The sequence below is a fragment of the Glycine max genome, chromosome 6 (assembly GCF_000004515.6).
Source record: "Glycine max cultivar Williams 82 chromosome 6, Glycine_max_v4.0, whole genome shotgun sequence".
Lineage (NCBI taxonomy): Eukaryota > Viridiplantae > Streptophyta > Magnoliopsida > Fabales > Fabaceae > Glycine > Glycine max.
The window spans coordinates 48342830-48368978 of record NC_038242.2 but is presented as its reverse complement, the minus strand read 5'-3'; the positions used below and the strand labels follow the sequence as shown (position 1 = coordinate 48368978).

General features: G+C 32.1%; 2 protein-coding genes across 2 annotated transcripts; one reads left to right on the top strand and one right to left on the bottom strand.

Moving 5' to 3' along the window:
• Positions 1–8184: 8184 nt before the first annotated feature.
• DGK4 (diacylglycerol kinase 4) lies at positions 8185–14487 on the top strand. The gene is made up of 12 exons (XM_003526247.5): positions 8185–8580; positions 9104–9226; positions 9364–9492; positions 9715–9800; positions 10351–10474; positions 10915–10963; positions 11413–11495; positions 11680–11747; positions 12783–12857; positions 13236–13323; positions 13658–13774; positions 13982–14487. The coding sequence occupies exons 1-12, from the start codon at positions 8386–8388 to the stop codon at positions 14297–14299; spliced, it is 1455 nt and encodes a 484-aa protein (XP_003526295.1). The 5' UTR covers positions 8185–8385; the 3' UTR covers positions 14300–14487.
• Positions 14488–15100: 613 nt separating this feature from the next.
• Positions 15101–19147, bottom strand: LOC100779964 (protein THYLAKOID FORMATION1, chloroplastic). The gene is made up of 5 exons (XM_003527420.5): positions 18789–19147; positions 17817–18084; positions 16916–17132; positions 16296–16411; positions 15101–15627 (listed from the first exon to the last, which is right to left on the bottom strand). The coding sequence occupies exons 1-5, from the start codon at positions 18976–18978 to the stop codon at positions 15543–15545; spliced, it is 876 nt and encodes a 291-aa protein (XP_003527468.1). The 5' UTR covers positions 18979–19147; the 3' UTR covers positions 15101–15542.
• Between the last annotated feature and the right edge of the window lie 7002 nt (positions 19148–26149).

The following is a 26149-nucleotide window of genomic DNA, read 5'->3' as shown; positions in this document are numbered from 1 at the left end:
AGCAGAGGAAAGCAGTGTTAGATGTTCCAAGTCAAAAGTATTTGGCGCCGGCCATGTGACACATGTCTCTCTCTAAGCAATGATACGCTTGATCGTATGCGTTGTATACGTCTAAAATACATACATACATACAGTAAATTGCATTGACGATTTACTGCTATATATATATATATAAGTTATATGCATTGATATTGATACATTAACGAAAAGTAATGCCTCACTTTTTATTGTAAGGACTAATTTTGATTGTATGATAAGAGCATGTCAGCAAAATTCACATTGAAGTCTCACTTCATTATAAAAGTTACCCTATGTAGTTTTAGGCTTTCACGTTAAGGATCTGTGTTTTTTTTTTTACGCTGAACCAAACATACACTGGTTAGTTATAACATTGGAATTGAAACATAAAGTAAACACGCAAAGATCAAAGTTATAAGAGAAAAGTTCAAATCTAACATTGGACTGAGATGGTGATAAGATATTAAAATAAGTATATAAATAAGAGAAAACTATAGTATCAATATAAAATATATAAATAAATGATAATTTCTTGCAGAGAGAGAGAGACTTTGATGGTTGATAGATGAATCATAACATAATTGGGATGTCCGTACTTTTCATCCAACCTCTCTAATTTTTGTTAAAAAAATGTGAAGGACAACTTAAGTCTTTATTAACTTTACAAAGTAGTATTATAGAGTTGTTTTAGACTCTCAAACCCACATCATAAGAGAAGAGACAAGTGAAGATATAAGATTTGTTAAATGATTAAAAAAAATGGAGAATTCAATCTCTACTATTTAAAAAACAATAATAAATTAACAATTAATATTTTTTTTAGTAAAAAAATATTAAGAAATGTAGAATATGGTATTGTTTCTAGATTTTCAGTTACATCCATATATCTACTTTTGTGGCATTGGCACATGAACCGTGGCACGTGACATTAGGTCAGAAGGGGGTTAATCAAATTCAAAAATGAAAAGGACATGCAAGGGAGTTGACCTTTTCCATTGTAAAATTACCAGTGAAGAGATCAGGTTGAGAAAACGATTTTTGAACTCTTGAGTTTGACCTTTGTTTGCATGTATTGTGCGGGATAATAGTGGACGGTACGGTTGTTAAGTCCCCTTAACAACATTTGCAGAAAATATGCCTACTGTTTCTCTTTCATTACACTGCTTCGTTGAGGTTTCGTTTGACTGATGTTGTGTATATATCAAATTTTTACAAGGGTGTGAAGGGAAAAGTTGAGAGAAAGCAAAAATAAGCTTAAATTTTTACATGGGTTAAGGTATAGAGACCAAACCGATAGATAACATTGGTACGTATAATAAGGGTTAAAGGGAAATACTTATGTCTCTACCAATCATTATAGGAGACAAAAATGTGTAACAAGATGAATTATATATATTGTAAAAAGAACATCTTTTTTCTTCATTTTTCTTTCTTTTGATTCTGATGTATGCGTGACGTTGGATGACTAAGGTCAGAAAAATGGCGCCCTTTGCTCACAAACTTCCCCCTCATTTGCATTTCAATTCTATTATTTATTTTTTTTACACAAAAATCCATTAATTCCTATATTCTTCTTGAAATACATGGCATATCAGTGCCAAATTATTTTATAAACCAGCTAGGTAGAATTTAACACATGTATTTAAATTAATCTTTATTACAAAATTTATATTTAGAAAGTGTACATAACTAAAAAGAATTAATTCCTTGCGGTAAACAAAACATTCCTTACTTAATAACTAGCTAGTATTTTTCCTTTTGAAGAAATAGCTAGTATTTGAATTTGGTAGTTTTGTCGATTCTCAAAATTTTGATTTTTTTCTTTGTTATTCAAATTATGTTAACTATTATATATAAATAACTTATTTGTATAATGTACATAATATTATTGGATGATGATGATGTGTTACCTTCTTGAACACGTGTCCATGAATAAGAGGCCAATTTTCCATGGTAGTACTAGTTGTAGGGACCTCTCTAACGAGTAAAACAAAATCCGTGACAGGTGTCATTAAACTTTACCACAAATGAAGTCAGCGATATCTCATTTTATTTTGTCCTTCGCAGCAAGCAAGGTGAAGGTTGCTGAGTATGCCACCTAGCTAGCTAGATCCCTGGCAATATCATGTATTCAAAATACTTTGAAAATCAGGTGCCAAAATTCATCAACCCTCCATCTAACACTGTATGATTTAAGTCAAATGCTATTTTAGTTCATTCTTTTTCTCCTTTTTTTTTTAATTTTAAATATTAGCATATTCTCGTTGAGATCATATATACAAAAGTCAGCTCCATTTTTACTATTTATAGGAATGAGAGTTATTATTCACATGCATGATAAATAATTTATTATAATGTTGCCTCCTTGTATTGCATCTATTGGACATCTATTATACCCAACTCTATTTTAAATCAATGGAATTAAAAAAAAAATGGGAAACAATATTGCTATTGTGAGAGATGCATTCTCTAAATAAAAAATATGCATGGTCTTACTTCGCGTTTCGAGCCCTAATTATTAATTGCATTGTGCGGAACTGGGTAACAACATTGCGTCACCGTATTCATTTTTTTATATTTTATTTTTAAACATTGGCCCAAATTTATATTTAAATTACTTAATCATAGACATTGAAGATCACATAACCTGCTCGAGGTAATTACTTGGCGCAATATAAAAAAACTTGATGACGATTAGCTTCCCTGAAATAGTGATCTACCATCCCTTTGATGTTGACTACATTAAGTTAATTATGTGGATACGGTGTTTATTTTATTGGTGTATGGTTTCCAAAACTCCAACAAACTTTGAATCTTTCATGTTTTTGTCTAGTTAATTTGTTCCAAGCACTATGTTGCATGCACGCATGTGTTTTCAATTAATATATAGATATAAACGAGTTTAATTTCTTTCGGGGGTGTAGTAGACATAAAAATAATTTAGTTAGTTACTAGAAGTTATTTGAGTAAATTAGTTGGTTACTCAAGTTATAATTATTAGAAGTTATTTGAGTAAGTTAATGTTGATTATTCAAGTTAGTTATTTTTTTTATCTTTATATAAATATATCAACTTTGTAATACTTTGATTAATGAATAAATTCAAAACTATCGTTCATTTCTTTCATTTCTAATATGGTATCAAAAGTTTTTGCTTATGTGTCTCTTGCTTCTTATTGAAACTATTTATGGTTCTACCCGGTAGTGTAGATAGTGCTGTTAGCCCTCGCTTTGTGACGTCGAGCCCTGACTCGAGGGGGCGTGTTGTGAGTTCCACATCGGGTGGTTCACAAGGATGATTCAGTTCTTATATAACAAGGTAGACCATTCCCTTATGAATCATTTTTTAAGGAGGCCTTTCGGATGTCTGATTGGTTTTTTTTTCCTCTCATGGCCATGGATGTCATTGATGATTAAGTTCTTATATAACTGGGTAGACCACCCCCTTATGCATCGTTTTTTTAAGGGGACCTTTCAGATGCTTGGTTGGTTCTTTTTTTTTCCTCTCATGGCCATGGATGTCATTGATGATTAAGTTCTTATATAACTGGGTAGGTTTTCTAAGGGGACCTTTCGAATGTCTGGTTGGTTCTTTTTTTTCTCTCATGACCATGGCTGCCATTGATGATTCTAACCCCTTCATTCTTCATTCTTCTGACAATCTTGACATTGCCTTAGTTTCTCATCCTTTCATCGTGTTCTCGGCAAAGGCTTAGTTGTTGATGTGGTGTTGTGGATGAATTGGCGTGGAGCGGTTGCAGTGCTCGTTTATGCCACCGCATTGTGGTACCTCTTCAAGCGTGTCGGTTACAATTTCTTGTCCTTCGTCATCAAAGTTTTTGCCAACAAGCTTTGATGCTTGCTTTGGACTCTTGGAAGTCGTCGAAGTTGGTCGAAAATTTCTCGAAGTTTTTTATTTTGACCAATGTATTTCCGACATGTTTCGCTATATTTCATGTTTTCAGATTTTTTTTTCTTTTATATTTCTTCTTTAATGTTGATGTATTGTATTCTCCAAGCTAGAAGTGTTTTCAACACATTTTAGCTTACGGGGGGATATTAGACAAAATTAATTTAGTTAGTTACTAGAAGTTATTTGAGTAAATTAGTTGGTTACTCAAGTTATAGTTACTAGAAGTTATTTGAATAAGTTAGTGTTGGTTATTCAAGTTAGTTATTTTCTATCTTTGTATAAATATATCAACTTTGTAATACTTTGATTAATGAATGAGTTGAATGAATTCAAAAACTATCGTTCATTTCTTTCATTCCTAATAGGGTGAGATAAGTGATTGTTTCTATCTCAAGCTAGCTACATGGCCCATATCTCTCATAAGCTTTTTATATATATATATATATATATATATACTGGTTGTGCAATGTAAGGTCCTAGTCGGATGAGCGAATAGAGGTAACTTCCAGGAACATTTAGATTTACAGGATGGTTTTAAATTAGAGATGCTTAATAGTATAATGATTGCTAGCTAGACGTAAAATGTATTATAATTATTGGGTGTTATTTTAAAGTTAACTCGAACGAGGGATTACATAGTAGTAGTTTTAGTAATTATAGGTACAGTTAACTCGAATGAGGGATTACAGAGAAATATAGAAAAAGGGTTGATTTAACTTTAAAAGAAACATGATTAATGACTAATTAGTCCTTCCATGTCATTAACATGATAATTTGATCATTAAAAACATTAAACCCAATTAGTTAAAGAACTTTCTCTAAAATGAAATCTCACTTTTTTCCATCACTTCCATACTCTTTCACACACACTAGAAATGAGATTATTTGAATTATGAGACTCAATGGCTCCCTAGTGTTGTTGTGGATTTACCAAGGGGAGGGAGGACCCTAAATGGTTCCCAATGCCTATTATTTTTTTAGGCCCCAAAACCCTAAAACCAACAAGTGTTCTTACTATTGGCTCACTTATCATTTTTCTCATATCCTTTCTTGGACAAACCTGTAGCCCTTCTCTGTCACCCTTATTATTTTTCCTCTTAGAAACCAATTTGAGCTTCAAAGCCCTTTCCACTTTGCAAGACTAAGATCCCCCACATTTCTCCAATTTGTTGAGCTTCTTCTCAACCTTTTTTCTCCTTCTCTTATTCAAACCGTGTCTCTCTTCTTTTTATCATCTTCTCTCATTTTTTTCATCTCCCTTTTACTCCAAGAAGTTTGGATGGTGGTCTGGTAAAAATGGAACATTTTGTTGGAAGATTCATACTTTTCTCGAGTTTTCTCTCCTTTTCAGGAGTACTTCAAGGGTAAGAGAAGATTATCCTAGACCCTTTTTTTTTAATATCCTATTGCATGTGTTGTCTTGAGTGTGATTTGGTGTTTAAAAGTTTCTTCTATGTGATTTATGATATTGAAATGTTCATTTTTGGCGCATAAATATCTTATCTTGCTATTTTATTTTTCAGTGTAAATGCTACACAAAAATATGGCTACTATATCATGAGTGTTATTATTGCATGTAGGATGTTCTTACATGATTTAATATGCACTGTTGGTCATATTTATACCTTGGTATTGTTTGGAAGTGGTTTGAACTTAAAAAGCTTAAATCTTCAACTTTTATCAAGTCCTAAACTAAAAAAAATAAAAATGGTTTCACATGTACGTTTTGCTGTCAGACGGCACAACCTATTCTCATCCCTAATCACTGCAAGACGTACATGCTAAATCTTAGTATCATTTTCGTGGGTTGAATTTAAGAAGGAACAAACAAATTAATGAAGAGGGATGGAAGTTGACACAACGTTTTGTCCTAGGTGTGGTATGAGATAAGAAACAGTGGTTCATGCTCCTGCTGTGTTGGGAGGTTAACAAAATCTGGTTTGCATCGAGTTTAGGGGGAAGAATCCAGGCCCAAGATGATTCTTCTTTTGTTGCTTGGATAGTGGGTTGCACGCAGGTTGGTGATGCAGATTTTTTGGGAAGGATCAGTGAACTTATTTGGGTTATATGGTATGAAAGGAACCAATGGGGGTTCAATAGAAAGAAATTTCCTCTTCAGTATACTTTGGAGAAGGCCTAGCCTTTTCTGATTCCAAACAACCATATTGTGCAGAGGAAAAATCAGAGATCTCAAGGCTGAAAAAAGACCCGCAGAGAAAGTTATTAAGGTCAATTTTGATGCTTCTCCAAAACAGAATAGAAGAATAGGGCTGGCAGTTATTTTCTGAGACCATAATGGGAAAGTCCTGGCTGTGGATTCCCTGTTGATTCCTGTTTTTATGAACCCCATATTGCTGAAGCTTTTGCTTTTCAAATGGGCATTTGAGACTACTCTCAATCTCTCTTTTTATAGTCTCCAATATGAATCAGATTGTCAAAGGTTGGTGAATGAATGGAACTAGAGGAGAAAGAGTAGGAGTTATTTTGCTGGTATAATTAATGATACACACTAGGTTCAAAATTTACACTCTTGTTTTTGCACATAGAAATTCAAATAGAGTTGCTCATGCTTAAGCTCAGTTAGCTTCTGTTTTGAAGGAACAATATTGGATAGAGGATACTCCTCCCCGATTATTATCTATTGCTTGTAATGACATAAGACTGTTGCCTGTTTCTGAGTAATGATATAAGTTTTGCATAAAAAAACATGTTAGTTCATTAGGTATGTGTTTGTTTATATGTTCTCGGGCTTCTTAATGTAATTCCATATGATTAAACACAATATAAACTGACACAAAAATTTTAGTCTATGACTATAAATTATTAAATCATCTCTAACGAGTACAAATATACAAATTTAAGTAACTTATTTGAGTCTGTTATGTTTTATTAACCGGCCCTTCTCACAATGTCATAGTATATTTAAACAACTTATATATATTTGTTTCTGATATAATTTTAAGGAATTCTTAAATTACCTATACTTTATATATATATATATATTTAAAAAAAAATTGATACTTGTGTATCAATTAAAATTTAAGTTCAATTATTTTATTTGAGGCATGTTTTTTTTTATATAATCAAGAATTATTTAAGATTTTTTATTTGGTACTCCACTAATCTCTCTATCACCAACTAAGTCAGACCATTTTATTTTAAAATGATATCTTTAGTTGTGTTTCCATACCTAAGCTAGAGTTATATTATTTTTTAAACATAAACAACAGGTACCTATAGAAATAACAGTTACAATTTTTACTCATTGTCTATTCTCTCATTCATATACTGATTTGATCATTCGAGTTTTTGTAGGTGCCACTGAAGTCGCTCACCGTGGACCACCACAAATCACCATACAACTGGTGTGAATCCTTTTCCTTGTGAATATACCTAACAACAGTGGAAAAATTTATTACTTTTACTTATATTGAATGTGGAGACAGCAGTAATTTTATACATTTAATCTTACCATCTATAATTCATTTATAGTTTCTATTGTTCTTCGTAAATATTACTAAGGATGTAAATGGGAAAAGGCAGTTAATATTATATCTAAAAATTAAAATAACATTTATTTTTATACAATATTTATAATTTTTTTATTATTATGATATTAGTATGAAGTTCCAACCACAGTTTTTACATTCTCAAAATTCAAATTAAGTTCTTATTAAAAGAAATTAAATACCATTCAAATTAATGACTTATTTTTGTTTTGAAATAAAAAAATATTACTCCCTTCATTTTCTTTTATAAGCAAAAAAAAAAGTTCAATTTTTTTAATATAAATAAAGTTTAACTACTTTTATCTTATTTAATGAGACTATGTTTAAAATACCTTATGTTTAATAAAAGATGTGTTTAAATCAAGTTCTAAATGAATAATAATTTATGAAAATATTTGTTTTTTAATTAAAAATAACATAATTTAGTTAACATGTGTGAAATCAATTTTTTTAACTTTTAAAAGAAAATGAAGGGAGTACTCATTTTGAATTAATTTTGATTATATCTAATGGTAATTAAGGTAAAATCATTACTAATGGAACAGTAAGCATAGAAAGAAAGTAAAAGATGATTAATTAATGGGTTTAAAAGTCCAGATCATTTAATAGTTTTAATTAGTAGACTAGTATTTCCAATTTCCAATGAGAAACTCACAACATTTACATTTACACAAGACATTTCTCTTTCACTTACACAGCGGTCCCACATTGGGATCCGATAGAAAAAGAAAACAAGATACCTCGTAATTCCTTCCCCCAATGCCCACCCTTTATTTTCATTGCACAGAGACACATGAGAGGTCAACTCTAACTTTTTCTCCCTCAATTTCAGTTCTTCTACGTTCTAACCATTCGCAAAACGCCTTCGTTTTAATCTTACATCCTCGTTAGTCGTTAGTTCTTACGCGAACCAGCTGAATGCACGGCAACGTCGGTCACGTGACCAATGGCTTCTCATCAATTCCTCGACAACTTCATAATTCCCGATCACATTCTCGTACCGGGCTCCTCCGACTCCGATGTTGAAAATGTCGGTGACGTGCCTCACTGTCCGGTCCTTGTTTTCGTCAACTCCAAGAGTGGCGGTCAACTCGGCGGACATCTCCTCAAAACATATCGCGATCTTCTTAATCCCAAACAGGTTCTTATTACTCTCTTCTGTGTGTCACTTTTCATTTTCACAATTTAATCTTGATCAAATTGATATTCCAACACATCCATGATTTATTATTTATTATGCATTTGCACGAAATGTACTATTAACTGTTTGATTTTCCGGTCAATGAATAATAAATTGAGAGTTGCTCACTTTAGAGAAGAGTGTGTTTAGATGGTCGATGATAAAATTGATTTTGAATGAATTGATTTGGTTGAAATTAATTTTGAAGTTAAATGATTTATATTTAAATATTTTTATTACAAAATCAAGTTATGAGTAAAATTCATTATAAAATTTTGGATCCAATGCAAAGGTTACTTAAAGTTACTTCAATTCATAATAAATTTTGAATCTATAATCAATTCTAAATTCTTCTCCGACTTGAATCCAAACATGTGAAAATGTATTTAAAATTTATTCGAGACTCATAACCAATTCTCCAACTTGAAATCAAACATGAACCGAGTTATTCTTCAAATTCATCAAGTTGTTGTGATTTTTTCAGGTTTTTGATTTGGGGGAACATGCTCCTGACAAGGTTCTCAGAACAGTGTATGCTAATTTGGAAGGCCTCAACGTACGGGGTTATCAGTTTGCTGACAAGATCAAGGAGAGATTGAAGTTAATTGTGAGTTGTGATAATACTAATAATAAGAATAATTATAATATTTGATGGCTTGTGATTTTTTATTGAGTGTAAGGAAATTTAGGTGGGTATGGTGTTGTTTGTTTGAGTTTGTGATATATATGTACTTTGGCTTTTAGGTTGCAGGGGGTGATGGAACAGCAGGTTGGCTTCTTGGAGTTGTTTGTGATCTCAAATTATCTCATCCTCCACCAATAGCCACGGTCCCTTTGGGCACAGGGAATAATCTACCTTTTGCATTTGGTTGGGTAGGAACAACTTACACTGAAACTTTCAAGTGCATGTGAAATGCTATACTTATACTTACTCTGTCACTGTTTTGATAGTTTTAATTGTATTTACGTTAAGAGGGAGCATATTATTATGCTGGTTTATTCCTGAAACTCTTGCACCTTTTTTTTCCCTCCCTATTTAGTAGGTTGCAAAAGTAAAGAAAGACATGATGATATGTAGTTTTTGCTACTTTACAGGGAAAGAAGAACCCAGCGACAGATCAAAGATCCATTGAGGCATTTTTAGATCAAGTCATGAAGGCTACAAAAATGAAAATAGACAAGTAATGAGTTTTGGTCCTGTTCTTCAATTCTAGGATTTCTTTTTTTTCTTCTTATTCTTCTGCCTAGATGGTTGACACTTCAATTAGGATGTCATTTCCTTGCTACAATTGAGAAGGTACCTCTGGTGTCTTTATTAATTAGAATAAATCTACAAGTGACCAGTTTGATTTTGTGAGGGGCTAAATGGCAGGATAGTTGTGAATGGGTTAGCTGTGTTACAAGTACTGTATGTTATTTTTTCATAAATCCAAATTCAAAATTAATGTTTTTCCTTTTGATTGATTCATTTAATTCATTCCCATTTTGTTGTTGCCATTGCAATATGATTTTCTTGGACCTTGAGCTATGGATCTTGGGCTGCTGCTAGTACCTTGTAATTGTTTGGAGTTTTCATTTTACCTCATTTATACTTCACTAGCCCAGTCCTTATGCCCCTTACTCCCGAGCAAATACATGAATGTTTAACATGTTTTTTATTCAGTTTCTGCATATATTTCTTCTACAAAATCCTGTTTGCTGATAACTTTTGTTCATTATTTTAAACTTCAGCTGGCACATTCTCATGAGAATGAGAGCTCCTAAAGAAGGTCCCTGTGATCCTATTCCACCACTTGAGCTACCACATTCTTTGCATGCCTTCCATCGTGTATCTGAATCAGATGAATTTAATATGGTAAGGCATTATATCAGTTACTATTTTTTCAATATTCTATTAAATTTGGTTCACGGTCAATTTGGGAACTTAAAACGAAAAGATACCTTCATTTATTGCTTTTTGCCATGACATTTTCAGAGTTTCATATGCTACCTATTCTAATGAGAAATGCAGCACAATTTTAAACTTTATTTTCAAATACTCCCTGTTATTGGGTAAATTCCATTTGTGTCCCACTAAATAGAGATTAGGCTCACTGGGGGGTGGGGGGAGGACTCAAGCAAGTAGAACAAAATCTTCTGCAGATTGTATTGGGTTTCCTATTTGATTTTAATATTTTGATTTTTGAGTTCAGTTATTGAAACTGAAGGCTGACAGTAATTCTTTTAGAAGAATTTCTGTGAAACTTTCTATTTTAATTTTGACTTTTTAAAATGTTGTTGCTAACTGCTTTTCAGGAAGGTTGCCACACATTTCGTGGGGGGTTTTGGAATTATTTCAGTATGGGTAAGTATAGTTATTCCTGGGTTCTTCTGTGGCTAAACTTTATGTTATGGAATATGGACTCTATAAATTCATTTCCATGGAAGAATGTTATTTAGTTGGCTCTTTGTTACGATATTTAAACTTGGTCTGTTTCCAATCCTATGATCTCTTATAGGTCAGGTAATAGCAAATGATGACAACGTAAGTTCCAGTATAAATAAATTTTCACAGAAAACTTCCACTTCAAACATAAGCTGAAGAAATGTGACATATGTACTGATATATTATGCTAGTCTGCCTATTACATTAAATTCATTGATTACCAGCACCATTACAATTTCTCTTGTTTAGCCTGATTACTTTTATCTTTTCTTAGAATGCTTTAGATGTTAGATTATATTGGAGGAATTTTATTTTTCTATCCACCCTACTTCAGTACTTGTTAAATTATCACTCACTGTTGACTGTAGGAATGGATGCTCAAGTGTCTTACGCATTTCATTCAGAACGAAAGAAGAATCCTGAAAAATTCAAAAACCAGTTAATTAATCAGGTATGCTGTTGTTCCTTCAGTGGTATAATTTTGCTAAAACAATGTGCAGTTGGTTAATAACAGTAATTGTTTGACTTTCGCACTCTTGAATGGAAAGCCTAGATAATTTTGGATGAGTCACATATTCCTGTCAACAAATGTTTTTAAACTGATATTCTGATCTTGATTTCAATCTACATGTTAGACTACTTATGCTAAGCTTGGATGCTCACAAGGATGGTTTTTTGCTTCTATGTCGCATCCTGCCGACAGGTCAGTTCATTGTAAGGACTTGCATGGTTTTCCTTTGTAAATTTTATTTTGTTTTTACCCACCTCAAATTTCATGAGTAGGTCTTGTCAATTCATAAATGTTCACACCTGTAAATTTTATTTTATTATTAAGCTATCTTCATTCCATTTTAATTTTTACTATTTTTTCTTAAAGGTTTTAGCTCTTAGTATGCCGAGTTTTTCTAAATTTCCAAGCTTCTTTTTATCCAAGTATGTACTTGATAATTTTTAGTGCATTGCTTAGACAATTTAAGACAATCAATTTTTTTTATATACATTAATGAAATATGCTTTTATTCAAGTTTTTTTTTCATGAATAGCACATAATTCGTCCATATGACCAATTATCAGTCATGTTAGATGGAGTTGGTTAGTATTGGAAAAAAAAAACTCCAATCTTTGTGTTTCCTTTCCTATACTTATCTCCGTATAGACACCTTGTAACTTTGATCAATCAGAAACAATGATTTTGATTTTTAAGCAAAATCCCATCTAGCACCTTGTTAGCTCCTCTAAAAAATATTTTAAAGCTGAAGCACTACGTAGTGAAGCCTCACCATAAAAACAGACAGCAGTATCCCCGTTCGATCTCAAAAGCACGTTTACTTTTTCCCAAATGACAACCATCTACCAGGTAGCCTCCTAGCCTGTTAAAAGTTGATATTTGGTTTGGGCTTTGATAATAATGCCGGTCACGATGGCCACTCACTGACCAGTGATTGGAACTAGTAATCATTAGAAATAATGATTGGCACTATATGAGAATGACAGCTCTCTGCATTATTTTAAAAGAACAACTTTATTTGATTTTTAACAGAAAACATTCTTTTCCTGTTTAAATTGTTAAATTCAAATATATGATTGATTTAACAGTGTCTGGTGTAGGAGATTCAAAGTGTTTCTAGCAATTTAAATGTTTGTATGCTAGTTTAGGTAGCATACATTTGTACCTACTAAACAGCATATAACTTGTCATTTGTCTATTCAAGTAAATATGATCTGGTTTCTATTGCAGGAACATAGCACAACTAGCGAAAGTAAAATTCATGAAAAGACATGGTGAATGGCAAGACCTAGACATACCTCCCAGGTAAATCATTTTATATATTATCTATATCTTTAGGGGAAACACACAAATGCTAAGATTACAAAAAAAAAAAAGTTATTGAAAAAACTCTTGCATTTTCAACTAGCCAAAGATCAAACTTTCGAGTGACAATCAATTAATGTTTATAATCATTTTTCAGAACTAAATTGCTTTTATGGTTGTTGCTATTGTTGATTATTGAATGATTATTGTCTCTCACATGGGAAACTTATTGTATATGGATGTTTTATGAAAGGCTAATAGTGTATACAAAATAGAATTTTACTTTTTCTTCCTCTGCTCTGCTTTCTGCTTCATGTAACATGCTGCCTCTGTTTAGTTCAATAACACCTAATATGGCACTTTCCATTATATGTACAGCATCCGGTCAATTGTATGTCTCAACTTGCCTAGCTTTTCTGGCGGATTCAATCCATGGGGTACACCAAATAGGAGGAAGCAGAGTGACGTAATTTTCATATGCTAATTCTGGAATCCTTGTTTATTTTGCGAAAAACGTTTTTTTAATAAAATAAGCACTTTTATGTTTTTCTTATGTGTTTGTCTAAACCACTTTTACTTAAAATAAGTAATTTTCTGCTTTTTTTAAGAAGAAAATTCTATGTGCTTATAAAAAAAAAGTTTTGTTTTTTAAAGTGTTTCTTTTAAAATAGTTTTTTTTTTAAAGTTTAAACAAACTCACCCTAAGTACTAGGCAACTAACTAGTGAATATATGATACTTTCATGCAAGTTTTTTTTTTGTTTTTCTCTTAGAAAACTAAGGTTTCTTGATTGAATACAGAGAGATTTGACACCACCATTTGTTGATGATGGCCTTCTAGAAATTGTTGGTTTTAGAAATGCATGGCATGGACTTGTTTTACTTGCTCCAAAAGGACATGGAACTCGTCTTGCTCAGGTATGTGATATGCTAAAATACCAGGTACACATTTGCTTTTGTAGTTTTTTTACTCAAACTCCAGCATCTTCCTTTAATCGAAGTCAAATTTACGTTGCAATTATTTTCCAAAGTTGACTCGTGAATTTATGCCATTGTAGAAAAAAGTCAAATACACCATATTAAGTACTAACCATTCATTTATTTGCCCTTTTCCTTGTTAATTAGGCACATAGAATCCAGTTTGAGTTTCGCAAAGGTGCAGCAGATCATACATTCATGAGGATTGATGGGGAACCTTGGAAGCAACCTCTTCCAGTTGATGATGATACTGTTATGGTTGAGATTTCTCACCATGGCCAGGTTAACATGCTATCCACTCATAATTGCAAGTCTAAAAGTGTGTATGATCCTTCATCACCACACCATGAGGATGAGGAAGACGACAGTGATGAAGAAGACTCTGTAGCAGAGGAATTTCGGAAGTTTGGAGCAGCTGATACATTTAGAATCCCAGATGAGGTTGATGTTTCTCATCTTAGTTAGGTCCTTCATTATTAAGCCATTCTAGTGTTATGCAGCTGAGATTTCCTATACTAATTAGTAGTTAACCCCTTCAAATATTTGTGGCTTCTATCAATGTGACAACCAATTTGTTCATTTCTAGCAGCATTATGGCCGCAAACGTGATAATTGATACAATAATTGCAGTTGAAATACATAGATTTCAAGTAGACTCGATGTATGAGGACTAGTTTGGCGTGAGATTGTGAAAGACTTGAGTAGAAAGATTGTTGATTAGAAGTAAATTCAATCTCTTCTCAGTCCCGGACTTGTCACATGTTACAATTGCACTGTAATTATATATGAAGAAACTAATGCGTTAACTTCATATAGAGCTTTGATTACAATAAATTTGTCTTAAATTTATATTTTTTTTAAATTATTTTTATTATTAATACTCTTCTCTCTCTTCTTTGATTTGGTATAAACTCTTCTCTCTCTTTTTCTAATTAATTGTTTACCAGTACAATTAATTAGAGGTATTTAAGTTTAAAATTAATAGATGCAAGAAATAACATAGATTGAATCTTATTAAAAGAAACAAGTATAACTTTTAATTTGAGTTTTACAAATAGCAATGGAAGGAGTATAATTTACCAGAACGGCTAGCAAGGTGCGTGACGAACATAGAGCACTACTGTGCAAATTTTGGTAATCAAAATTCAATTAAACCAATGTTACTAGTAAAGTTATGGTTAACATATGCTAGGTGACTATCCAATATACCATGGTCTTCATATTTTCCGGTTCAAGTGTAAAGCAAGTTAAGAAGGAAATAAAGTCTGTTCATGAATCTAAAATGCATATTTTGCGTACTGTTATTCTGGTTGTGAAACCTTATTTTGTACATGGATGTGAACTAAACATCCACCCCAGAAAATGCGAGATGCTGAAATATGAAGAATTTCAATTACCAGAACATGTGCAGGCATGTACTTGAGAACTACAAAATACATCTGCGACTGTGTGGTGGAAAAAAAAATACATGTATGAAAAGATTACACGACTGTGTAAGACAGGTAAATTGAGGTTGAGCATAAAGCAGGACTTTGATGGATGGATCACCATGAAAGAAGATACACCAAATACAGTAGGTAAAACCATGATGATAGAAGTGCCCCACTCTGATTACGAATGCCCCAGACCAACAGACGGAAAAAAAAAAAAAAAGCAAGTCAAGAATACCAAATCTTCACAAGGTGATCATTTCAGAGGAACCCCATAACTAAAGGCTAGAAAATTGCTGTTGTTGTGTAATGGCCTCATTAGACTTTTGTGGTTCAGCCCTTTCTTCTCTTTTCTTCTTCTCCCTGAAGCAAAAGATTATTTTCAAAGAATCAAGATCTTGCTGAGGAAAACAAGCAAGGTAACTATAACATCTACTGAAACAACAGTTCAAGTTAAGGAATCCAAAGACTTTGACTGCTGAACAGATAAGGGTATCAAATGCAGGCTACATGAAGCATTATTGAGCAAATGGGATCTCAAATTGATATCAATGGTAAAATAACTTCACCACAATAAATTTACCGCAAAGTTCAAAAGTCAGCTTGATACAAATGTTCTCAGTGAACCACTTGAAAGTTTGCAATCTTTTCTAAAAAGTATATTGAGAATAGAATGTTGAATCTTTATCTTAAACTTAAGAGCTTAATAAATAGACCATGTAAAACCACCTCAAATTTCAATGAGAAGTTCATACCAAAGTTCTTAGTATGACGCACTGATGTTTGTGATGTTACTTCTTTTTTATATAAAAAAGGACATTTAGAATAATGTGTCCATGGACTTAATGGGCTAAACTGCTAAAGAATGAGTAGATTTACAACTGCATACAAAGGGTTTATTATGGGGAAAAATCATTAAATGCTACAATCATAGATTATAATTATATCATGGATGAAAACTCCCGAGTCCAGAGTAGGGAGAACAGCTAAGCTAAATAGCATTGCAAGATGCCCAGATCTGATGCTTTTACCTGTCAACATATTCCTTTAGAAGCTCTTTAGCTTGGACCAACTTAGAAAGCAAGTTACGATAGACATCCAAGTCCCGATCCACACTTCTTTTGTCGACATTCAAAACTGCACAGAGCTGTTGAATTGACACCAGAGATAAATTGATAAATAATCCTAAACAAAAAGTTATTATGCGTTGGAAAATAGATAGTTTTACTTACAATCATGATGTCAAATGCATCCTACACAATGCCATTGTCATATCATCTCTTATGCTTAATATTGTTAGTTTTATCTGTGATTTTGGTGCCTATGATGCTAACACCCTAAATGTTTATTACCAAAGATGGAGTATTCTTCATCACAAGTCATAGAGTAATTCAATTATTTCAGTAGAAGCAAAATAGAGAAATCATTTTTTTGTACATAGCTAAAAGAAAATGATGGGAGTAAACCCCATCAATGAGGCCAAGGCCAGAAAAAGGTCATCTAAAAAAGTTGGAAAGTCTTGAATTTGTAGTTTTCTAGAACTGGTGTAAATGGGAACTAGACTTGGAAGTTCAAACTTCAAATTGTATAAACAAAATATATGAATCAAATCAAATCAATATATCATGATGCCATAAATGAATTGGGTAACCTTTTCCAAAATTGTTGGTTCCATTGCATTTGCTAACTCAAGAAGACGAAAGAGGCCTATTGCAAAGAAACGACTATAACTGAAATCCCCCTTTCCTCCTGCTCTTTCTGCGATATCCTTTAATATACCCTCAACTTCTCCTTCTCTAGATGAAAAATCTACTAGTGAAGTGGGGTTTTGGGCCCGAGCCCACTCTTCCAATTTCTTTGCATCTACTCTGTAGAGGGAAATATAAAAGATCATTTGATGTACAATAAAAATTTCAAAATTGAAATTTATTCTAAATCAGTTGATATAATGAAAAAAATCTACATAGTACACATAATTCTCCTTTCATTTCAGCTAACAATTTTTTCCTACAGCTCCAGGTACATTTCCTAAGATGGAATTAATGATTCAACAGATCTTAGGAAAAGCAATTCACTCTTTTACTCATCAATGTGCAGATTAAATTTCATAACTTTTATTTTTTATTTCACAGCAATAATCAAGGACATTAACAATGCCTGGATGGTCAGTGAGTACTATACCCCCCAATTGCAACAGAAAAAGAATCCATCAGAGTTAATTATTCAAGCAGGGAGTCATTTGATTGTACCATATAGCCATATTCCACTTCAAATAATATTTTAAGCAGTTAGTATGTGTGCCAAGTGTCAACTGCACAGTAGAGCAAACCAAACATGATTCACAAATCACAAATAACAAAATCATGTTGCAAGCAGCTACAATTTGCAGCATCTGCCTACAACACTCAAAACCATGTTTAGAATCTCCCAAATGCCCCCCAAGCACAGCATTAGGTTCTTGGTGAGTTGATGTGAAATAGTCTCCAGTCCCATTAGTTCTCATTTCTTGATCATTGAGTAGAAGAAAAGGCCAAATTGTTAATTCTACTAACCTGTATTGTTCAGGATCTTCTTTCAATGCCTGAATGTATGCTTGGAAGATGGCATCTCGGTCCTCATCACTTGGATACCCTTCCATGAGTTGCTCATATACAGTGACAAAGCCAAGGGCAAATACGGCGTCATAGCGATACGATCTCTTGTATCTCATTAAATGTTGCTGGACAATGAGCTCCTGCAGCACGGTGTTGTAGATACTAGGAATTGGCCGCTTATATGCCTTGAGAAAATTTAACTTTGTCTCAGAAACAGTTGGAGGTTCTGCAGATCAAGTATGTAGACAACCCATAACCAACTTTTGATAACAAGATTCCATTTCATCTTTTATTTCTTTTGCCCATTTGGCACTATGAATCTTACAACAATAAAAGGAACCCAATTTGGAACAATTCACACCATTTGACACACACACTACATCACATGCTCACTAACAGAATTAAGCCCTCAACATGTAATTCTAACAGTATCTTCAAATTAAAAACCAAATCACATGATGATAATATTAAAATTTAAACTACATTCAATTTTGCAAGAAAGAGCGGCAAAACAAGTTCAGTTCCACATTCACACAAAATTTCATCACTAACAGAACAAGGTGGCATCGATCAAGAGAATTTTCAAGTCAATTGTACATAGAGCCACAAGCAACTACATCAATTGATTACAAAAGAAACTGTAAAACAAGGTTCAAATCAAACCTCATCAACCACACTTCCAATTGCAACATTATCCCCATAAAACAAATTCTCACTCAAAAATCAAGTTGCAACACCAAATTTCAAAAACAGACATAAAAATTGGACAGCCATACATCCACAATCAAAATATCAATTTTTTTAACTCCAAACCTTAAAAAAAAAACAAAAATTGAAAACTACCCATTTCTCAGAAAGTTGAAAAGAGCTAAAAACACTTATAAAGTTGTACCCTTTTGTCCCCCACACTCAGTGGGGAACCAAACAAACCTGCGACGGCAGAGGAGCATCGAACGACTATTTTGGAAGCGGAATTGGAAGCTCGAACTCCAACATAGTGACAGGAGAAACCAACGCGGATGCGAAAAGTTGGTGAATTGGAAGAGAGTGTGGAGAGGTTCCTCGGCGAAGAAGATTGAGTGAGAGTGGAGAAAGAGAAAGAAGAAGTAACAGTGGCCATCGGAGAGAGAGAGTGGTGGCTGGTGGGATCAAAGGTTTTTCGGCATAGCAGTGAAAATATATTTATATATATTCAGAGGCAGAGATGCATCTGCAGCATTTTGCTTTGGGTCACGGAAAGTGAGAGTAAGAGGCTTTTGTGAATTCAAGCAGAAACAAAAGCTTATCCACGCTCTCTGATAATGAAAAATTTTCTTCATTTTTTTTCCAAGGAGACAATGATGTGATGACACGTGGAAATATGTACCTTTCTTTTTCAAAATCCCCTACAAAATCTTTTATTAATCCTTTTTACTTAATTAAAATTAAAAAAATAAATAGTAGTATTAAACTATTAAATGTATTTACTTTTTATTTTTATTTAATATTTTCATAAAATAAAAAAATAGATATAGGCTAATATTGCTTTTTTAGGAGATGCACTAATATCGTTGAAATCTCTTATTAATCCTTTGTCTTCTTTTTGTTTTATTTTGGTTTCATTTTGATGATCGATAAAACAATCTTTTCTTTCGCTCATGACCACGAAGGTTAATTGAAAGCGAATTGTTAGTTATACTCAATTTTGTACAATGTTTTAGACAAAAAAAAAATATACACCTTATATTATCAGTGTAAAGTAATATTGCATCATCATTTAATAATAATTTAATTTATTATATGATAAATTTGTTAATTTTTATAATAATTATTTTAAAAATTACAATAATATTGATTTGTGATGGGATGATATTTTAAGCTGATGGTGTATTTTTTGTTATCATTGAGAAATAAAACAATCAACACAGAAAAATACAACATCTTCCAAAACAAAAAGACATGAGTAGGAAGAAAAGGATCGTAAATCTTCAAGTATCTCTAAGCTTAGAGCCTTGCCTAGCTACACAATCAGTACATTGATTCCCTTCTCTATACACATGACAGAAAGAGAGAGTTTAAGGCTTATCCAAGAAAGAGTGAATACGATTGATGAGGGACGCATGGGGATGCAAAGCAGAATCTTGATTGTTGATCAAATTCAAAGCATTCTTGGAGTTCGATTCACAAATGACATGCATGTACCCAGAGTTTGAAGCTAATTAATTAACAAAAAAACCCTAATAAATTAACATTAATTATGCATGAACATTGGTAGTGACTGCAAAAACCTGAGTAACCCACAAGCCATCGACCCCAAGAATCACAAAGGATACTTCCAAAATCATAATCACCAAGATTGCCTAAAGAAGAACAATCATTATGTTGATTAGTTGAAGTAGATATTACAACATCAGGCGAGACAATCTAGTTTAAAATATACCACTAAGACTAGACCTGGTCGTTAAAGGCCTCTGAATTCCTAGTTCTCCAAATTCACCAACAAGCACAAGCAAATAAGCTTCCATTGGATGTAGAAAGTTGTTCCAAAATCCATTGTTTGACGTAAAAATATGAAGAAGTCGTTGGCACCATCAATATACCAAGAACTCTCCAAACAGTTTTTGCACTGTTGCAATTACGAAGAAGATGAATAATAGTCTCCTTCTCCAAGCCGCACTTGTTACAAAAAGGGTCAAAACAAAGATGTTGCTTCAAGCGAACATGGTTAGTTAATTGGGAGGTTACCATGAAAAAGTAACCAAAAAAAGGGTTTCAAAGTTTTTGAAATTTTCATATTCCCAATGTAGGCCCAAGTCTCTAGAAAGGACGAATGAACAACAAGCACGTCAAATAACCAAAGATAGCTAGACAGATTAAGTGTTATAAATCGCAGTGGAAGTTTGACTCCAAAGTACAACATCGATCATCATCAGTGGTATCATCAAGAACAACACTCAACAATTTATTCTTCAAAGTCGGGAGGGAGTGGAGTAGCAATGTTCTTCCATTGCCAAGTATCATGAATCAAGTAATTCTTAACTCCCAGATGAGTATCACTAATATGAGCATAATCAAGTGCTTCACATATAGAAACCTCTTCCAGCCATCTATCATAAAATAAGGAAAAATCACCACGCCTCACTCTCATCTTAAATTAATGCTTATTTCAAGTCTTGAAGAGCCAATATAATAGACGACAAAGTGTATGATGAACGTACCTTTCTTTAAACTTGCATGGAACGAAGATGAACTAGCTATAATATATTTGTCCTTAAGAATTCTGATCCATAACTTTCTAGGATCATAAAGAAAGGTCCAAATATGTTTACCAGGAAGAGTTGCATGTGCTTGTTGATCTATAGTTGTTCGAACCCCTAAACCACCCTTTTTCTTCGGTTAAATTAAAGTATTCCAATTCACCCAATGAGCATGAGGGCTACCCTAAATAAAGCCATGATTTGTTTTATCAATTGTGCCATAAATCTCCTCCGGAAGCCAAATATTCTACATGGTATAGTTGAAAGAATAGACTTGGGGCCCAAATTTATATACTGTTGATCGATCCAATCCAAAATATAAGAAAAATGGCACTTCTTCACTCTTGTCAGTGTATGTATGACAATTGAATTCTACCTTTTACACAAAAGACAAAAGAAAATGAGAAAAGGTAGAAAAAATGGTGATAAAATAAGTGATGTCTAGAGATAGAGAAAAATAATATTATAAAAATATTATATCAATAATATAACTTTAATCTAAAAGTGTATGTTTACATAATTTTATTGCACGATCAAATGAAATGTTATTTTTTATGAAAAGAAAGCATCTAGGATGAACTCCCCTTCCAATATTTTTGTTTATCTATAAGAATTAAAAACATATATCATGGTTCATAACATTCGTGCGCCCTAATCAACCAAATCAATTAAACATTTGGAATAGCTCCCTCCCAATATAATAATTCTTGATATTAAACTTAAAGTCATAAATTAAGAAATTTTAATTCTTTTATTTCAGACCAACACACATTAATATCTTTAGTTAACATAAGGATTCGGATTTTTATAAATAAAAAGTAAACATTATATTATCATGTACATTAAGATTCGCATAAAAAATACTATTTTTTCTCTTTCTTAACATATTTAAAAAATAATAATGACACTTTAAAAAAATTTAATATTAAATATTTTGCAGTTAATGTGTTGCCTAAAGGCACACGCCATAACAAAATCCAAACAAAATAACGCTAATGGAAGTCATGGCTTGTTAAACTAGTTTGTTGTTGCTTCCCTTCTCTTACAAGGGATATCTAATTCGTTTTCCTCTCTAAATTGTGGCTGCGAAGGATGCTGAAAGCAGTTTGGTATTGTTTTTCCGATATATATATATATATATATATATATATATATATATAAGAGGTTTCAACAGTTGCAAAGAAAATTTGCAAGTCGTATCAACACCTCTTTTTAAAAAAATTATTTGAATAAACTCAGACTTAGATTTAGGTATATTAGTATTTTTTATTTTTGTAATCAGGAAATATTCTTAAAAAATTATTTGACACAACTAATTCACCTTTAGGTTGACTTATTTTAAAGTAAATCTGTCTCCAATTCTGAATTTATGATGAAACTGAAAATTAAACCCATATCTTGATTAAAGAAGATAAATGCCAAACCACTGTATACTAACATATGTATACTGGTTTCCATCTTTTGGAGTCAATTACGATAGCGAAGTATTTATCTATCTAGCAAAGACCAAGCTATTCAAGGATAAGGCTTAGTCGATAATATCTATTTGGATAAACTTATTTATAATTATTTATAAAAAAAATAAACTTTCTCTTATATCTAATTATAATAAACTTGTACAACTCAGATTTTGGAAAAATTAGATGAAAGAGTTTCATAAAAGTAACAGTATATAAACAAAAGAGTTTAATTTTTATATAAAAAAGTTTTATATTATCAATCAATAAAAAAAATGTAGTTAGTAAAAAATTAAAAATAAATATTATAAAAGATTAATTAATTTACGTATCACATACATAATAATTTGTTATTTGATGTCAGTAAATGGATTATTCTCGTTTGCATTCTTCAGTTTACCAAGCAAGATAGATTCACTTGAGCTTGAAACTCTTGATAGGAATTTACAAGATTAATTAATTTCTCTCTGTTTCAATATGTCGTGGTAAGAAAATAATAATCCCTTTTGCTTGATACTTTTATTTAAAAAACTACCAATAAATCGTACTACGACATATCAGTATATAGTCGTGCAAGGCATTTTTTAGTTGTTTCACTGGAATAAGCAAAAATGCTTACAGTAACATCCTTTTCTAAAGAGTAGATGACCATGATGTTTTTAAGTCATTTTTACACCTGTACATGTTTTCTAAGACGATGTTTACATTAACATTATCATTTAATTCAAATTTAAGAAACTGATGCATTTAAATTATACAAAATAAAAATGCTTTCACCAATAAAATTAAAAATACCCACCTCAGGGGTTGTGACGACATTCTATATGCATACCATATCAGCTATATTATCAAAATATTTCTTCATATACCATTGGGGTATATGATCTAACTCCAATCTTTCTTTTCTTTTTTATGATATTTTCCTTTTTCAGGGTTTGTAAGGTTTTTAAAAAAATTAAAGTCATCTTCATGCGCTAAAGAACTAGTCAATCTCACTTTAATTACTTCTTTTTGCAACATCTATCTGTTAGATTTTATTCTTGAATTAATCTTATTCAACAAAGTAAGTCAATTTATTGAAGAGTTATGAAATTTTGTGAAGGAGTCAGTCCCAAGACAACCTATAATTCAACTAACTAGAGGTGTTTTTTAGTCAATTACAAATTCTTATAAGAAAACCTTCTTTACAAATTCCACAAACCCTTAGAAAATTAAAATACTTCATTGAACAACTGTAATTCAAGAATAAAGTCCAAAAAATAAAAGGTGGTAAAAAGAGATGCATGTGAGATGAATTCTATAACTACCTAAACGAAAAACATGTTTATTTTCTTTAAAAGCTCACAAATCCACTACAAAGGAAGGGAGAAAAATGCAGATAGTTCACACGCCCAAGAGTATTAATTGTGGCTACTAGTACTATTGGAGCTATGAGATACATTGAAGGATTAAAGGGTGTTTGGAGGTGGAACTAGAGTGTAAGGTGTTATTTTCACATCATTTCAAAATTGTCTTCAAGAAATTGTTGTTATGACCTTCAGGATGGTCATGAACATGAGTTGCTGCGACTCTACAAATATGATGCAACCGTTTCAATATGAGGTGTATGTAGGGTAATTAAAACAATATTCCTGTAATTTGTGTTGGGTATCTCTTATACCTTTTTATAAATATATTTCATATATCTTTGCTGATTAAAAAAAATGAGATGCTGGCACGGGACTGGGGTATTTTAGTTGGAAAAATTGTTAAAACAATAATATGATAAAATAGATGGCAACTGTAATGTTAAATAAACTGTAACAGTACTTCTTAAAATGAAGAAAATTCTGTGCCTAAAGTGGCATGGTTTAATTGATATCACAAGATGCAAAGTTAGTTGCACTTATTAAGTGAGACTAATTAATTAATTAACTTATAGGCTCTCAAAAAAGGGTCCATTTTCACTAATTCAATTTGCTTCCCGTGCCGAAAAAATCGCTGGCTTTCCTTGTCATTGGTTTCTAAAAACTTTTGACATTTACCTTAAACTCAATGAGAATTGTACATGGCAACACATTAGTATTCATTGCAAGCTATCAATATATAGTTCAATATTTTATTTAGGTTAAATATGTAATGATGAACCTAACTAGTATGATTTATTAAAATGAAATTGCTCTCTTCGACATTCTTCAGTTTACCGAGTAAAATAATTCACACTTGGGCTTGGAACTCTTCACAGGAATTTGCAAGATTTAAAAAAATTCTCTCTATATTTCAATGTGTCGCGGTTAAAAAATTATAATCTTACTTGATTATACTTTATTTTATTTCAGAAACAGCTAATAAATCATACTAAGACATATCAACAGTCCCATGCAAGGCATTTCATAGTTACTTCACAGAATCAAGCAAGATGTTTACATTAACATTGTACTTTTCTAAAGAGTAGTTCGACCATGGTGTTTTGGAAGTCATTCTTCCACTCGTACACGTTTGAACTTTGAACAATCTCTCTGAAGTGAACTTTTTCAGCAGAAAAAAATATCACACCTGAAAACCAAACAAATGGCCAAAATTAGGAATAAAGACTAGCCTTTTATCATTTAATATATCTAATAACGAAACTGCAACAATTCATACAAAATAAAAATGTTTTCACCAATAAAAATGCTTACCTCAGGAGTTTTGACAATGTTGTATGTATACATGTATATAATTTATATTTGTTCTACGGGAAAGATTTCTTCATATACTATTAGGGCATATGATCTATCTCCGATCTTTCTTTTCTTTTTTATTCCTTGCAGGGTTTGTGAGATTTTAAAAAAATTAAACACTTTTTTCATGCGCTAAACAACTAGCTAATTATGGATATCATCTCACACCACTTCTCTTTACAACCTCTATCTTCTAGATTTTACTCTTAAATTAACTTTGTTCAACAAAGTACTTTAATTTGTTGAGGAGTTGTGGAATTTTGTGAAGTAGTTAATCTCATAATAATCTAATTCAACAAGAGGATTTCTTTAGCGAATTAAAAATTCTTATAGGAAAATCTTCTACACAAATTCCACAACCCCTCAACTAATTAAATTACTCCGTTAAACAACGATAATTCAAGAATAAAATCTAAAAGATAAAAGGTAGTAAAAAGAAGTATGTGTGAGATGAATTCTATAATTACCTAGCTCTTTAGCACATAAAAACGCATTTAATTTCTTTAAAACCTCGCAAATCCACTGCAAAGAAAGGAGGAAAAAAAGAATGGAGATAGTTCAGATGCCCAAGAGTATTATTGTTGCCAGTATTGGAGCTAGGTAAGGTCAACTCAAAAAAGAATGAAGGATCAAGGGTGTTTGTATAGGTGGAACTAGGCTGTAAGGTCAACTCAAAATTGTCTTCAAGTAAATGTTATTGGGACCTTGAGGATGGTCATGAACATAAGTTTCTGGGATTGGGGTATTGTAATTGAAAAGAAAATTATTTGAACAAGGATATGATAGAATAAACTGCATACTACCTAATGAAGAAAAAATTGCATGTAAATGAGATGAAAGCTATGTCTTATATAGATGATTTTCACTGCCCAGACACTTCAATCTGAGTTATCTTT